This window comes from Astatotilapia calliptera, chromosome 3 (genome assembly GCF_900246225.1).
Source record: "Astatotilapia calliptera chromosome 3, fAstCal1.2, whole genome shotgun sequence".
Classification (NCBI taxonomy): domain Eukaryota; kingdom Metazoa; phylum Chordata; class Actinopteri; order Cichliformes; family Cichlidae; genus Astatotilapia; species Astatotilapia calliptera.
Window position 1 is genome coordinate 14,735,133 of NC_039304.1, and position 16,772 is coordinate 14,751,904.

General features: G+C 40.7%; 1 protein-coding gene across 2 annotated transcripts in view; it reads right to left on the minus strand.

Annotated features, from left to right (window-relative positions):
• Positions 1-16,772, minus strand: part of LOC113018664 (glucosidase 2 subunit beta-like) — a 172,839-nt gene that overhangs the window by 40,880 nt on the left and 115,187 nt on the right. For both annotated transcript variants that reach the window (XM_026161957.1, XM_026161958.1), the window contains exons 11-12: positions 12,389-12,458; positions 10,692-10,781 (exon numbers count right to left, since the gene is read on the minus strand). In XM_026161957.1, the coding sequence (XP_026017742.1) occupies positions 10,692-10,781; positions 12,389-12,458 (160 nt within the window). The remainder of the gene's footprint in view (positions 1-10,691; positions 10,782-12,388; positions 12,459-16,772) is intronic.

The following is a 16,772-nucleotide window of genomic DNA, read 5'->3' on the forward strand; positions in this document are numbered from 1 at the left end:
TTTTTTATTTGATTATCATTTTCTCATGTTTTTGTTAGTTAGGGAGATAAGTCATTGTCATTTGCTTTGATTCTTTTTGTAGGTAAGTTTGGTACATCCTTTAGAGGGGCTCCTTTTGTTTGTTGCTTTGGCATTAGGTCCACCCCAAAGCTATGGTCCACTCCTGTCCTTTGTTAAAATTCACTCACTGTAAATAAGTCACCAACAAATTGTACTTGTTGTGTGATGTGCTGCTTGGGATCAGACGGGGATGGATCACCCTAATGTTATGGCCCTAATGTTATGGTCTGGCCACCCCTAGACAGGCCATAACACTAGCCACACCCCATGGTTCAAAAGCTTGTAGAAGCACCCTTAGCAGCAATAGATTTTGCATGACTTTACCAGTCTGTCACATCATTGTGGCTTTTTGGCTAACTCTTCTTCACAATGTTGCTTCAGTTCATTTACACGAGTTTGTTCATGTTCAGCTCTCTTCGAGATCCCACCGCAGCATTTCCACCAGGTTGAGGTCTTGACTTTGACGGTTCCATTGTGGCACCTTGATTCTTTTCTTTTTTAGCTATTGTGTTGTAGATGTGCTGCTGGGCTTGGGCCAAGTTTTAGCTATCAGACAGTTGAATCTAGAATACTTTATTACTCAGTGGAGTGCATGGTCGCCTCAGGGACTGTAAGGTGCACAGATCCTGTGGTTGCAAAACAAGCCCAAATCATCACACCTCCAACCCCATGCTTGATGGCTAGCATGAGGTGTTGGTTGGTGCTGGTATGATGTTTTCGATTTTCACCAAACATAATGTTGTGTATGATAGACAAACACATCGACTTTGGTCTCATCTGTCCAAGGGACATTGTTTACAACTTTACAAATCTAAGTACATGTTCTTTTTAAAGAGACGAGGCTTTCTTTCAACAAACCGTCAGAACGTCTGCTTTTATAGAGCTGTGCACACTTACTGCTAATCAGTTAATCAAGTGCACTGGATTAACAGCAATTAGGATTAGCAGTAATTCCTACAGAGGGAGTTAGGGTGTACTTAGTTTTTCAACTTTATGGCTCCTTTTACTATCTGTCCTTAGCAGCTCGGGAAAAAGAGGCTATCCTGGGGAAATTCTACTAAAAGCAAACCATTAAAGTCTTAGATTTGTCCAAGGACTGGATTTAATCTTCCATTTAAGATAAAAAATGCATTATAAATTGAACTTTAAATATCACTTTGAATAGGAAATAAAAAGATGGACTTAAAAATGTGTTAATTTGTGTATAACCACTAATACGACTATAGACTATCAGAAACAACAGAGTTTTCCACAAACCCCAAAACAGAAACCTTGGCCTCGAAACTCGAAACAGTCCAAGTGTGAGCTGTACTTTAGGATTCACGTGTAACACTGGAAATATCATATTTTTGTGGAGCTAGTGAGAGACAGCCATTTCTCAAGCAAGCTGCAACCCCAACCGTTAGAGTCGAAACAACTCATTGTAATGCATCATCCGAAGGAAAAATATTTGTGTAGGATGGAAATTACATTTTCACAGGAGTTCTTACAGTCACTGAATTGGATCATATTAGATTTGATTAGATAAGATAAACTCAGTTGATCTTGCTAGGAGGTTCAGGTTGCCACAGCAGGAACTGCAAATGAGACACAGCTTTAGAATGACTGGAAGATAAACACTGCTTTACAGAGAGATTGTAATTTTTATACACCAAGACACTTTGTTGTCTCTCTTTTGGGTTTTATTGATTCTTATGTAATGCTTAATCCTATCCTGGGTCTCCCTGTTAAATGTATTAAAGTTTTCATTGTCAGTTTTAGTTTAAATCATAGTTTCCAGTCCTGCAGAGAATAATTGCACTTTTCTCGTAAGGGTGCCAATACATACGCCAGGAAGGATTTCACTGTTCTGCCTACTTATCAGCTACTTTAAATTTACAATAAAAAAGAACCAGTAGGGGGCTAAACCATTCCTTGGGAAGCTCTCTCTCACACTTGAATATTTACAGTACAAACTAAACAGCTGGGGAAAAACTCATTTTCCAACAAGTTATTCCGTGTGACATATTTATGTGCTGTTCAGTGCTCAGGCTGTGGTTCTCCAAATTAAAAGAATGTGAGGTTGTCTAACTAACAATGGAGTATCCACAGGAATGTGACACACACTAACAAAAAGTAGGTAAATAAAAGCTGACTTTAAATAATTTAATTAATGGAAAATTTCCATGTAATTTTGTTAGACAGGCACAATGTAAAATGCTACATGTAATAGAATATGGTCAAGTTAAATTGACTTGATGGGTATCGACTCAATTTATAAAAAGCAACATTACCAACCTTAACAATTAAGTATTTGAATTAATAAACCTTTGATTTTATATATTTCTCTTCTGTTTTACTCAAAATTATTGCTTCATGTTTACGAGGTTTGGATAACAACTTAATATTTTGTTAGCGTTTGCCTGAAATACCCTGAAATCTGAAAACACTGCACCGCCCTGTGTATTTATAGGTCTGCTCGGTTTGCTATGTGTTGGTAGCAACTCTTCATGTTTTTGAGTATTATGCACTCTGATGTAAGTTCAATGCCAGTGCAACAGCAAGCACAGCTTGCAAAGCAATCACAAGGCAAAACCTATCATACATGTTATATGTTATTGTATCGTATAATGATAATGATCTCATAAAGGAGATTAACTTCACTTCAGTCTGCTTTCAGTAAAAACAGGAAGTCCTCTTTTTTTTAAGTGGGCTTAACCAAAAGTCTCCAAGAAGTTGATCCTGACTTTTTAAAGACGACCAGCCCACACACACTCATCGTCCAGTTCACTGGCCATAGATTGGCAACCTGAAGGCTGACAAGGTGTGACAATTTTATGACCACACCAGACACACTCGGTCCTGCTGCCAGCTCACAGGTTTATGGACCTACAGAAAACTCTTGCTTCTTCAGATGGCCACCCCTGCTGTGGACTGGGCAGAATCTCCAAGTGTGTTCAGATGCTTACAGGAAGTCTTTGTTGATCACAATTGAGCAAGCGAGGCGGTGATTCAACAGCAAAATAAGTTGGCTTTTTTTTTCTCAGCATGGCTTCTAGGATTCAGAAGACTACATCTTCTCCAAACTTACAGAAATATCATCAAACAGATATATTTATTTGAATGTGTGCTTTTGGCCATCTGACGAAACCAAACTCAACATCCCGAACAAAGCAAAGGAAGACAAGCTTTTAGGTTTGTTTTGGTCTGCTCTTCTGGGATAAAACAGCCTTATTTAATATCTGCTAAAAGCTCGGGGTATAGTCATCAGATACTTGCTGAGTTTGTTTTCGTGCTCGGTGATAATGGATGAACGGTGTACAGTTTTTAGAGCTTTTTAGTGAAAATAGCTGTATGGTTATATCAGCTGAGAGACTGTAAAAACTGTAAAGATGCACAGTGAAAACCCAAAACAAGCTAAAGGAATATAACACTTCCTATAACTGAAGGGAGTAACACCCCAAACATCTTCAAATACTGTTCTGATGCACACAGCTAGTATCAGGTAGAACACCTTTTTCCCTTCAGAGCTGCTCTAATGCTTCACGGCACAGATTCAACAAGGTGCTAGAGATTGTGGTCCATATTGACTTGATAGTATCACACAGTTGCTGCACAGTTGCATCCATGATGAGAATCTCCTGTTCCTCCACATCACAAAGCTGCTCTACTGATTTCAGATCTGGTGACTGTGGAGGTCATTTGAGTCCTCGTTTGTTTAGCCAGCAAACTATAGCCTCAGTGTCCTGAGTGTCATCTGCTGCTGCTGTGGCCCATCTGCCTCAAGCTACAAGGTACTGTGCATTCAGAGATGCTATTCTGCACCTTAGTGTAACCAGTGGTTATTTGAGCGACTGTTGCCTTCCTGCTAACTCAAAACATTCTCCTTTGGCCTCTGACGTCAACAAGGCATTTTCTCCAGGACGTTTTCCCTTCAGACCAATTCCTGTAAACTCTAGAGATGGTTTTGTGGGGAAAATCCCAGTAGATCTGCAGCTTCTGAGATACTCAAACCAGCTCATCTGGTACCAACAATTATGCCACGTTCAACCTGGCTGATGATTGTATATTAAGAAGAGTTCTTCAGCTGTCTGCTTAAAGATATAAGCTTTAAAATGCTATCATCTCTGACACTGCATAATGCAAATCTTTAAGCAGACGAGAGCAATCCTTCTGCCTCCGTAGTTATTGACAGTTGGACAAACGTGACCTTTTGAAGTTAATTAACCGCATGAGCAGCTCCCTAAGAGTGATGTTAAATTTCATGCTTTAATGTAACAACAGCATCTGTGGCACATCTATCATCATTTAAAAGCTAAGGGTCTGACGAAGTGCTCGTGCTCCAAGGCATGGACCTGCTTATGCAGCTGTGGCAGCACAAGCACATTTTAACAAGATCCCAATTAGGTTAGCTGCAACTTTTGCCTTTCTGCCCCCTTTATAAGCCGGGACAAACAAGGTTTTCATGTAGTTTTTGTTTCTTCAGTGTATCTGCTAGAAGAGCAACAGGCTGCCATGCTTCATGTTAAAGACCGGTACAGTGAATGACTGGCAAATGATTTGCAGCAAAAACGCTTTCTGAAATTAGCTTTTCTGTTTCTAGCATCTCACTGACGTCCACTGGCAGACGGCAAATAGTTTACTGTCTAAAAAAGCCCACTGGTCCTGTCAAACCCAATTTGCAAATAGACAATATTTGTGCTAAGACGCTATGAAATCTACTTCATAAATCTATATGGCTCTTCATTTCCATGTTACGCTCAGCAGACACATCTAGGACTCCACACCACCCGCATTGCCATGGTTTAGATCCAATTTAAAACAGCTCCCTCTAGGCTATCCTGGTGAATTCCCTTTCTTCACTGGAAGAACCCGGCGAACTGTTAAGGCCATGTGATGTTCTGCAGACAGTTGGAAGTGTCACTTGTGCTGCGTTATCCTTCTCTCTTTCTCTGTCAAAGCTGAACAACAGTGGCAGGCATGACTCACTGAAGAGCTGTACTTTCTAATGACACAAGAGCGGAGGCTGAGTCAATCTGACCTGACAGTCTTGCATAAATCACGGGCCTTCGATTTAAGTTGCTTTGAGGAGTGTCAACAAATCCACAGGAGGAATATTAGGCTCTGCTGTAGGTAGGGACTCCGCCTCTGAGAACTCATTATGGGGTGTCTCCCTTCATGCTGTGCCAGGCTGTGTTGACTGAATTGCCAGGCTTATTTTGGATTCGCTGGCAGAAGCTCGCGTTTTAAATTCCCGGCTTGTGATAAGGCCTCCGACAGCACCCTAAAGACCATTTCAGGGGAAAATACGTGGATTTTTTTAATGGCTAAATTTCTGGAGGTAAGCTTCAGTACAGTACTTTGAATGTGATGTAATATAAAAAGAGGAGCCTCAGGTATGGAGAGAGGGGCTTGGGAGTGCAGCAATAAAGGCCATTAAATGATAATGCAGCAAGAATAAGTTCTCTTTGTAAGCTTTTATTCGTTTTGTTTAGAGTCTTTAGAGAAACTGATGAGAAGGCAATGTGGAGAGTGCTACTACACAGCATTTAGCTTCCAATCTCACAGTTAATCATTCCACTTGAAAGTGTTTCACAACAAAAGACTGTTTTCTTTTCTCTCCTACTTTGAAATCAAAGTAATTATATATTTTTTTCTCCCATAGGGACAAACATGAAAGGCCTTCAAGCCCTAGTTTGCACAAGCGATTCACACCATCATGAGGCAAGGCGGCGACGATGCAGAGGTCTCAGGAAAAAAGGAAGAAAAGAGGGCCCACGTTTACAAAGACGAAAGCAGAAATCTCAGCTGGCACCTTCCAATACAGATGAGACTCACTTTTAATAACAAGCTCTGAATGCAACATACGAGCGTGACCAAATCCAGTTTATACAGTTTAGTCTCAATGGGGTCGTCTCATCAACTGCTATCATCTCCCTACACAAACCCCGCCCAAGCACCAACTGGATCCCATCCATTTAAATAATGCACAGCTATTAGTCATATTAAAGACAGGCAACATTTCAGCACAGCAAACTTTTATGGCTTCGGGCACTTATCTTCGATATTGGCTGCCACTCAAGAAAGGATGGAGCAATTTAATCAAATGTGAGAGATCTGAACACCAGGGAGGGCGCTTGTAAGACCGTTTCAACTGACGATCAAGAAGCGGGAAAGAGAAGTGTGTTATTCTGCTCCATCATTGGAGAGGAATTGTAGCTTTGCTACTTGAGGGCATGGGAGGGAGAGTTATAGAAAGCTGTTGGTTTATGTGTCTGTCAATGTCATGTCTTTTCAGGATCACAGTTCAAGGCAAACAGCAAGGATAAAGAGGGGCAGGGAGGGGAACTGGTACATTGGAGAGAGGGTGCTGGTAGGTCAACTGAGTTGACGCAAGTAGATATTGTGCTCTTCGGTGGTTTCAAGGATGAAAAATAACAGAATGTAAGATGCCAATAGGCCAGGGAGAGCATACTGTGGGTTTCTGTGCAAAAGGCTGAAGGTGTGAGACTGAGAGAAATAGGCTAACTTGATAAATGTGCAAAGAATTGGAGTCAAAATATGAGCAAAAATAATCCGTCCCATCTTTCTTTTGGCTGTGGGAGCAGAAATTATTTTACCGGTACTGATAATTTTGCCACTGATAATGGCACTGAGGCGTTTCAATGTTAGCAGATGATATATATTTAATGAGAATAGTTCAAAGATATAACATGAATTTGATGGCTACATATGATACACTACAGGTCGCAGGCTGATGTTTGTCAAAGACGCATAAAATAATGATCTTTAGTTGGAGATGAGAGCTAGTTACACCCAATACAGTACAACATGGAACATGGAACATTTATTTTACTTCAGCAAAGTCGACGTTAGGCATAACAAACATGACAGGTTTCAAAATGTACGTTTAATAAGAAAAATAACTAATGCTGTGACTTGAGGATACAGCAAGTAAAATTTAGGTAATTTAGGTAATTAGCTAATGCTACTAGCATAGTAGCATTAGCGGCTTCCATGAAGTGGATGATCTTATTTATTAATTAATTTACATTTTTTTATGTTATTTTAGCTGCAGCAAACAGTATAATCAGTTAAGCTGAGTGATCGTAGAATTACTAAAAGGCAACTAGAGATTAATTTGAAGAAATACACACATTATTCATTTGTTCCTTCAACCTTTGCTGTTTTATGCAACTAAAAAATGATACCATCCATACAGCCTTTGGGTGTTATGTGACTGATAATCGCCTATTCCATAAACTCCCATGGCTTGTTTCACGTATGTCTTCAGGGCTCGCAAAATCGCCCTGGGGCTAGCGATTTTTCCAGTCGGGCTACCAAAATCTCTCTCTGCCCTTCCCGTCAGGCTATCGCAGGAAGGAAAAATATATGTCAATGCTTTTGCATTCTTTCGGAAATGTAGCTGGGTAATTATGTCATTGGCATCGGTGAGCCACTGTCAATATGTGACATATTGAAGTCGCGTTTGAATTTGCGCTTGTTTTTTTGCTTTCACTTTGCAATCGTGCGAACTGTGTATAGAGAGCGACAGTACTGATTGGTGAGTGACGATAATTTGTGCACCAATTCCTCTGACATCGTCTTATCAATTGTTACCTTACTATGCAAACATGACAAGTGAAATCTCCCGCAGCTTAAACATGTGAGAGGTTGATCGCGCAGAGAATCGCTGAGCTTATGTGAGTGCGTGTGTAAAAGCAGCAGGATATATATTTTAGTTCTGCTGAGCCAAATAAGACAGGTCAGGGTGAAGAAGTGACAGCCAAAGAAAAGCTTACCACAAAACGGAGAAGTTATGACAAATCAGACTATAAGGCAAAAAGAAAGTGCAGCTTTATGGTTTCATGGACAAAAGAATTTCTGTGGCTGCAATATGACGAGCTAAATAACCAGGGCTGCACATAAGTGGTCTGCAGGTGCGCATTCGCTGTCAAAATAAAAAACGCGCACCAGATAAGAAGTTGCAACACGCGTTTGCGTACATAAGATTTTCTGGAGGAGGACAGACATTTATTTAGAACTCTTAAAGATGTCGAAGAAGCTCCTTTAAGCAATTACTTTGGTGTTCCTCCACCTCCAAAGAAATGTCAGAAGGAGTCCGAACCACAAAAGAAGCACGTATTCTCAGACAAGTGGTTGCAGGAGGTGAGCTGGCTTCAAACAAATGATGAACGCACAGAGATGTGGTGCAGAATATGCCGTGAAAATCCCACTCTAGGACAAAAACAGCCTTTATATGGACGCAAACGCGCGCTGCACTTCTTATCTGGTGCGCGTCTTTTATTTTGACAGCGAATGCGCACATGCGGACCACTTATGTGCACCCGTGTAAATAACATAATGTTCTGCCGGGTGTGTTGTTGGTTTTCCCTCGATTCCTGAGTCGACAAGCGCCTTTGTTACTGGGACCAGTCATTTTAAGAAAGGCCCCCATTAGAAATGCATTATTGCTCAGTCTGCAATATCTTTCCCAGAACAAACACCAACTGCAAATAACAGACTAAAAATAAACCTGAAAGATCTGTTTAGAACAACGTACTATGTTGCAAAGAGTGAACTACCACTGGCACAATGTAGCCGTCTTTGCAAACTTCAAACAGCAAACTGCCTCGATCTTGGTTCCACTTACCCGTGACTTCAGTGGAAATTTCAGATTCAGAATCTGACACAGACTGATTCATGTCCTACACAGTTCTTACAAGTTCATAGAAATTTCTGTTTAATTAGAACCAAGTGTTTGAGTTGATGATTGTCATTTTTATACAATGTTGTAATTTGTTTTAACTATTTTTTGATTAATGTTTTGTTTCCGTTACAATATTATACATTAAAGTATAATATTGTAACGGAAACAAAACATCAATCAAAAAATTGGTCTTTTTTTATTCGGGCTGGTCTTTTGGTCATTTAGGCTCTTTTGGATCTCCGGTGGTAAAGCTCAATAAATAATATAGGAGCCACCTTCCCATCCCTTTAGCGTGAAATTAAACCATTTTTTCAAGCAGTGTGAAATATTGTTATGTAAAACTATCATGTAATGTAAAAACCCTGAGACGAATCTTCTTCTGGCGTACATGCAAGAAGTTCATCTTTGCTTTTCAGATTTTGCCTCCTAAATGGCAAACTAAGCAAACAAATCACACTGGTGAATAAGGGCATGGGAAAACCACTGATTCCAAGGATGTCTGAAAATGTATTCGCAGTGCAGATCTCTTAGTGCAGATCTCAGATAATTTTCTTTCAAAATTGCAACCACCCACAGACTTCTAAAGCTCCAGCTGGCAAGCAATCCTGAGGAGAACAGATTCTACCCCAGCAGGGGCCATAGGGATGCAGCAGGAGAGAGTAAAAGAAGCTCATTCTGTTGATTAAATTTAGTTGATTTAGCTGCTTGGCTTCTCCAGGGTGACTTGGAGCTCACAAATTATCAATCTTAAATGGTGGATCTTTACGAGATGGTTCACATTCCTTATAGACACAATTTGTTTTAATACAGTTGTGCAAGACAAGAAGTTGATTTTTGCGAGTTCTCTTGAAAACAGACTGACTTCCACATCCAGGGAGTTTACGCTCAACTTGAGGCACAGAGGTAAAACACAAGTAATAAAAACAAAGTGTTAAAGGCTTTAATGTTTCAAGTAACAGCCTTTAATCGTGACAAGTGCGCTGCAACAACGAAACGTGATTTTTAATATGTAGCGTTTGCTTTGAGCTTTTTAACTGCAGAGGCCAAACAGATACAACCGGCACAGGTGCAATGACACCTTGTTTCAATCGTGTTACAAAATGTTACAAGCACTGACAGGACAACCATAGGATGGGATGCCACGTTTGGTGTCGACACTGATAAAATAAAGCTTGAGGCTCAAGCCTTAGGATGAAACGACAGCTAGTTTGTTTTTCTGTTACCAGATAAAACGATTCTTCGTTTCGTTGGCAGGAAACGTTATTACAATTAAAAATGGTTGCACGGTGCACATTTTGTGCTTTGTAAAAGGTTGCACGGATCTATGCACCAAGTCTGGTTTTCATACATTAGAGCATGGTCATATAAAAGACCAATACGTGAGTCATATACTCTATGTCACTGATGCTTTCAGTTCACCCTGATCCAAGGCCTCCAACAATAAAAAAGAAGGCACACGGTTTAAAAAGTTACTAGACAAAATCTAAAATCCACCTTCAACCCATTGGCAGCTGGGGCCCCAAAGACTCCAATATAAAAACAATACACACGAGACCAAAGTGGAGATGTTTGGCCATAATGTGCAGCACCACGTTAGGAACTAAACACAGCATAACAGCACAAACACCTCATACCGACTGTAAAGCACGGCGGTGGAGGTGTGATGAGTTGGGTTTGTTTTGCAGCCACAGGACCGGGACATCTTGCACTCACAGAGTCGACCGTGAAGTCCTCTGAATACCAAAGTGTTTTAAGGTCAAATGCTAACTAACGCCCGCAAAACTCAAAGAACAACTGAAGCAACTCTGTAAGGAAGAGTGGGGCAAAATCCCTCCACGACAATGTGAGAGACTGATAAAGCAAGATGACATTAGGCTGCACTTGGTTTTTCACATGACTGTTCAAGAAAAGGCAGAAGCACTCCAGGTCTGTCAGTACTTACTCATATACTTTCAGCTTGTAACACTGGCCGTTCAAAAACAGAAATTCCCAGTCTGTTCCGTAGTCTATGGCCAACTTCTTCTGTAAGTCACTGAGGAAACCAAAATAAACAGAAACACAGATCAGAAGCACATCTGAAGCTAGTTTTGGAAGTTACAATACAGATTACATAAAGTTCCTCAGTTCCATCAGGAAAGACAACAAAACTCATGGTATTTTTAAGCAAATCATTTAAGAAGAAATCCATGAAAAAAAAATTTTCAACTAAACCTGAACAGAATCCTTTTTATGTTTTAAGACAACACTCTTCAATTCAATTTGTTGTCACTCCCTGACAGGCTGCTTTAATAACTTCTGCATGACTCACAACTGTGCTGACAAAGTAGCTTTATTTTCCTTGCTCCTTCTAGCGACTAACGTCTCAGATATTGTGCTGATGAGGTGGCCCGTTAAAGCCCATTTCTATGCAGTGTCTCTAATTATCCGAGCCAGTAAGGGCTGCTCTTCTTCGCTAATCGCAAATAAGGCAAGTGAGCCCTATCTCTAACAGCACACAGGCCCTCATTTCCATATTCATAACCCAGAATTGCTAATGGGGTTAACAAATGTTTAGGGAGGGTGATTGTTCCGCTTGAGGTTGATAAGGCAGGGGGTAGGGGGACGATTCGGGGTCAGGAAAGCGTTGTGGGTTGCGTAACCGTGTGCGCGTGTGATTCTCGGTGGGGCAGGGGTCGTAACATTCACGCGCAGAGTCAATTTTTGTGGAAATTGCTCTCTTCAGCGCAAAATGTATGGACTAATTAGAAGTAGACCTCGATATCATGTGACTTCTAAAAGGTATGAACGAGAAAAATGCACAAGGCCGGGACACGGGGGAGAAAAGCACATCCGAGTCCTCAAACACAAATGACAGTGAGTAATTTGGCTAGAGGCAATTAAAGCAAGGTGGACAATGAATAATTAGAACAAATGAAGTCATGCCAGCTCCTGTCCCCCTGCATCCACCCTCCTCCTCCTCTCTCTCAAGCAAGTGTTTGGTTGAGGGGAAAAAAGGCTGACCTTTTGGTAAGTGCCACCTCTGTAGTTGGCACTCCTCTCTCCCTACTGTAATGAACAGTTTGGGGGCCTAAGGGCCACAGAAGCTACTTATCAGCAATTGCTGGCTGGCTGGCTCTGTGAAAACATCTGAGAGGGAGCAAAAGAAACTGTGCGTGGATTTTACTCCTCAGCTGTTGTAAGCATGACAGAAGAGCGAGGAGCAGAATGAATCCTATAAAATCGTTTTTTTCTTTACTAAAAAGTAGTTGCAATTTCTCTCTTTAAAAAGCCAGAGAGGGTTGTGGGTAATTCCCAGCCAGACGGAGACTCTTCTGCTCACACTAAGTCAGAAGAAGACCACCCAGCAGAGTACAGAAGACAGCCAATAGTGTTTGTTTTTCTTCATTAGCATTAGCCTTAGGTATCACACAGTGCATATTCACCACAGTGCTTCTTTCCATACTATGTTAGCACAGAAGGATGGAGTCTATTTTAAGGCTTGGTGAAATTACAGTCACGCTCCTGCTTGCGATCAAAAAACAAAAACTGTGAGAGGCAAATGCCTCATCTGCAAAAAGTGCAAAATGTTGAGGATTTAGCCACACGTATGCCGCAGTAGGCGCTAACCTCTGCCTCTGTTGCTTTCTTTTTTAGCCTCACCTTATTTCCATGTTGACTGTCTCGTAAGCTTCTTCCACTTTCTTCAGATTGGTCGCCTCCCACTCTGCAGCTAGATAAAACAAAAGGTCAGACAAATTAACAATGCAGAGTTGTTGCATCTCAGCAGCTGTGTGTTGCCAAACAGTGGGCTCTTGGTGGATCTAAGACTGTGAGAAGAGCAGTGCTGCGCGTAAACAGGGAAATGCTATTTTCAGGTGCGCTAAGTGCCAACAGGCAGGCTTATTAGGCTCTTCACATTGTGCTAACTGAGACAGGGAGGAAAGAGAAGTCAGAGGGAGTGTTAGAGCAGCAAAGGTAGCTCACTTTATCATACCAAAATGTTCCAAGTATGACAAGAATTTCTGGAAAAATGAGTGTTAACAGAATCAGGATGAAGTATAATTCAACTCATGAAAAACAACATGTTTGTATCTGCCTAAAGTGGCTGATCTCTCTATAAAAATATAATTAATTAATGTATTTGTTACCACTTACTCACAGTGGTGTATGTCTAATTCCACATTCACATTCCGGAGTTCTCCTTTCAATCATGTTACTGTTACTTTGCAGCAAAATGCTTCAGCATCCTCACTAGTGAATAGCTTAGATTTTCTTTCTGTCAGTTTTTCAGGTGTTTTTCACCGAAAGCAGCCATGTGTTAAAGAAAGGTATGAGACATGTTGAAATAGAACTGGATAGACAATACCTTCCTCTGGGTTTCAGTGCATATCATAATTTTGCCCAAAACATCGGCGCAATCTGGATTTAGGTTACTGTTTTGTATTCTGAAATTTGAGGGTTTTTTTCACATTATCTTTTAGGATAATTGTAAAGTTTAAATAAGAAACCTTTTGTTCTTTGAATGTTACATTTCCAATATGTGACCTGGTAAAACATAGTGCACAAAAGAGAACTGTCAAAACAATAGTGGGAGATAAACATTTAATGACACTGATATAACTTTTTATTGTTAACTTATTTATTGTAATTTGCACCTTGCAGGTATTAGTGACTTTACTTTGTAACACACACAAAAAATCAACCTGAAAGACACTCAGGTTCTGCCGTGACCATGATCAAAACATCCTGTTGTGTGGAGCACTGGTTAAATAATTGACATTTACACACCTCTGAAGGCATCATCGTAAAAGTGGGGGGGGAAATCAACACAGTATAGCATCACGATATTTTGCCTACCAATATTGTATGGACACAGGGACGCAAAATATTAGTATTTTCTTAAATACATTAAAATACTCTGGGAATAATACAAACATGCACCACTACAGTAACTGCCAACTTGACCCCATATCAGAGTGCAGCTTTTAGTGATAATTCTGTATGGTTGAAAATCTCATTTTGCTGTACAAAAATAACTGAACTTTATTGGATAAAAGAGATATTGGCAAAGTTTAAAATTAAGGACATAATTTGATGGCCACCCTTCCACTGACACCATTTCTGATGAGGCTTCAGTGAACAGTAGATGGATTAACTGTTGGACCAGATCACAGGCAGTAAAAAGACACTGACATAGCTTTCTAGGTGGAAAAATGAATCCAATGGGCTTCATTTTTCCCATGATGGCGACAATTATGGTTGGAAATACTTCAATCTGATAGAAATCTATGGGAATATGGCTTTCTGATTTGACCCCTGCAAAAGGTTCCTGTTCAGTTGATAGTCTTAGTCATTAATTCTGTGTCATACTGAAAAGAAAACTTAAATATATTTTATATATCTTGATCGTGGCATGTCAAACACATCTCCTTAGTCAATGAGCAAATGGTTTCTAATTCAGATCCACTCTTCCATGTCACATCAGTTTTTTTCTCACAACTAAGTATGTGATAGCAAAACTATATCAAAACAGGAATTCAGAAAACAAGGGATAATACAATACCCATCTCTTATCTGCTGTGTCTGCTATCTTTCTTTTTCTCTAAGGACATGACTTTCAGATACTGTTCAACTACTGTAGAGAGGTTTTTAAGCCTACTACTTCTCCTTCTGTCTGCCTCAAACTTTTTTATGGACATAATGCACAACATGCCATTCTGGTTGAACACCTGGGAATCACCTTGTTGGTGCAAAAATACTATTTCACATTTGTCAGGCTGGATTACATTTTTGTTTCCCTGGAAACAAAATAGAAAAGGGAAAATACCACAGGTAACACATACAACTTCACACACAAGCACAATGGACTCAGTAAAGAAAAAGCGAATTCTGTTCAGCAGGCAGACATAGAAATTGAATTACTACTCAAAAATAAGGAGCTAAAATACACATACCACATATAGAAACGTATCAAGATGAAACAGACTATGACATAACCTTGTCTGAGGTCACTATTTGTCAACTGCCCCTAAGAGTTTGTAGCCTCCCATGGAAATGATAGCTTAGTCACATGTTTAAAGATGTCTGTCTTTGTATAAAGACACGCTGATTGCTCTAAGCCTTTTTGGGAAGGTTTCCAGAACTCTCTCAAGAGCCACGAGGAAATGCAACATCAGCCTCAAATATCTCCAAGAACCCAACTTCATCTTCTTAGGCTCCAGTTAGGATGTTGTTGAAACAAAGCCCATCTTTTCCCTGAAAAGATCTTCTCTCCCCTTTTCAAGGACCGTTTTGCTTGAATAGCTCAGGGAATAACACTGGTTTATCCTTCATAGGAAGAATGCGATTGGAAGTGAGAGTTTTGAGGTTGGAGGAAATTCATCCATCAATTACTGATGCAAAACTGAGACAAGTTTTATTTATGTTGTGCAAACAATGACAACAGTTGCCTCAAGGTGCTTTATATTCTAAGGAAAAGACCCCACAATAATCGTGAGAAATCCCAACAATCAGACCACCTCCTGCAAGTACTTGGTGACAGTGGGAAGGAAAATCTCCCTTTTTACAGGATGAAGCCTCTGGCACAGTTTATCTTCATCCTTTGTCGATCTGGACAGGACAAAGACACACTGTAGAAGAGAGCCAGTGTTTAATAATCTATACAAAGTGAACTGGAACCAAAAGTTCAACACTGAAAAGACCAGAGACACTATCAAAAGTACCAAAAAGAGATTTCAACGTGCCACCAACCTCCTTTTCTTGTGGAAAAGAAATGGGCTGTTTGGAAAATTTGTGAAAATGTATCAAATAACTTCTACTTTCATGCTACGATAATAAAATAACTAAAATAACTGCAGACAACAACAAACTTCTTTTAGTTGCACTGCAACACTTAGAGTGAAAGAAAGTGCAACTCGCACACAGACACACACAAACACACCACACGTCCGCAACTCCTCGACACCACCTGCCCTCCTCCAAAAACACTCAGAGACTTTGAAAGTAGGCAGGTATGTTAATGTGAAGTGACACCTGCTCACTGGCTTCGAGCTACAAGTGAATTTATCAGGACGTGGTTTCAGTTCCAGTCGGATCCTTTCATAAAACGGTCGGTAAAACCCAAAATAACGTGACGATGGGCTGATGGGCACCATGACAACATCTCAAAAGTTTAAAATTTTTATTAAAAATACCCAAAACATATTGTTCCCAAATTGTAGAAATACAGAAATAATATTTCATAGCTTCCAAAAGCCTTGAACAAACGTGTGATGTGCATATAAAATACTTGATTTAAGCCACCAACTACGTTTTGGGAGGGGGGGGGGGGGTGTCTGTTTAAGGAGGCGCTGACACCCCAGTGAAAGTGTAAGGGAATCATTTAATTAGTAAACCATAGTGTCTCTGACTGAGCATGAACAAAAGGGGCTGAAGAGCTGAAAAGGAGATAAGATGGCAGACAATAGAAGTGACAAGACTCCCGTTTGACTAGTGCTGATGGACACGGGGATTTACTGGGGTTTCTGTGAGTGGACGGGTTCGTCTCTGACGTCGAAGGAACTCTCTGGGGCCCGGCGCCGTGGCAACAGAAAGGAATGTGTATGCAGTGAGGACCGCGTGTGAGAAGCTGTGACAGCCCTGGCCTGAATACCAATTAGGATGTTCCTTGCATGTGGTCTCAGCTGGTTGCCCATGAAGACCCCCCCCCTCCACACACCTCACCTCACCCCACCCCACACACACACATCCACCCACCCCTACACACATAATTCCCTCAGCACCTATTTCTTGCCAAACCTAGTACAGATGTGATGTGTCTAAGAGGCAAGCTGTGATTTACCATGCTGTAATGGCTATTTTTATAGCACCACGATGGGGAGATCTCACTTTGACTCACCCCCAAACCCCTCGGACTCTTTCAGAAAATCGCAGCCTCACACACAAAGCGCGGTCTCTCAGCCTGCTCCTACTCTCACAATCTCTTGCCCTGTTTCTCTCTCTCTCATACAAACACGCGCAGCAATCATCAAGCTCAGCAATGACA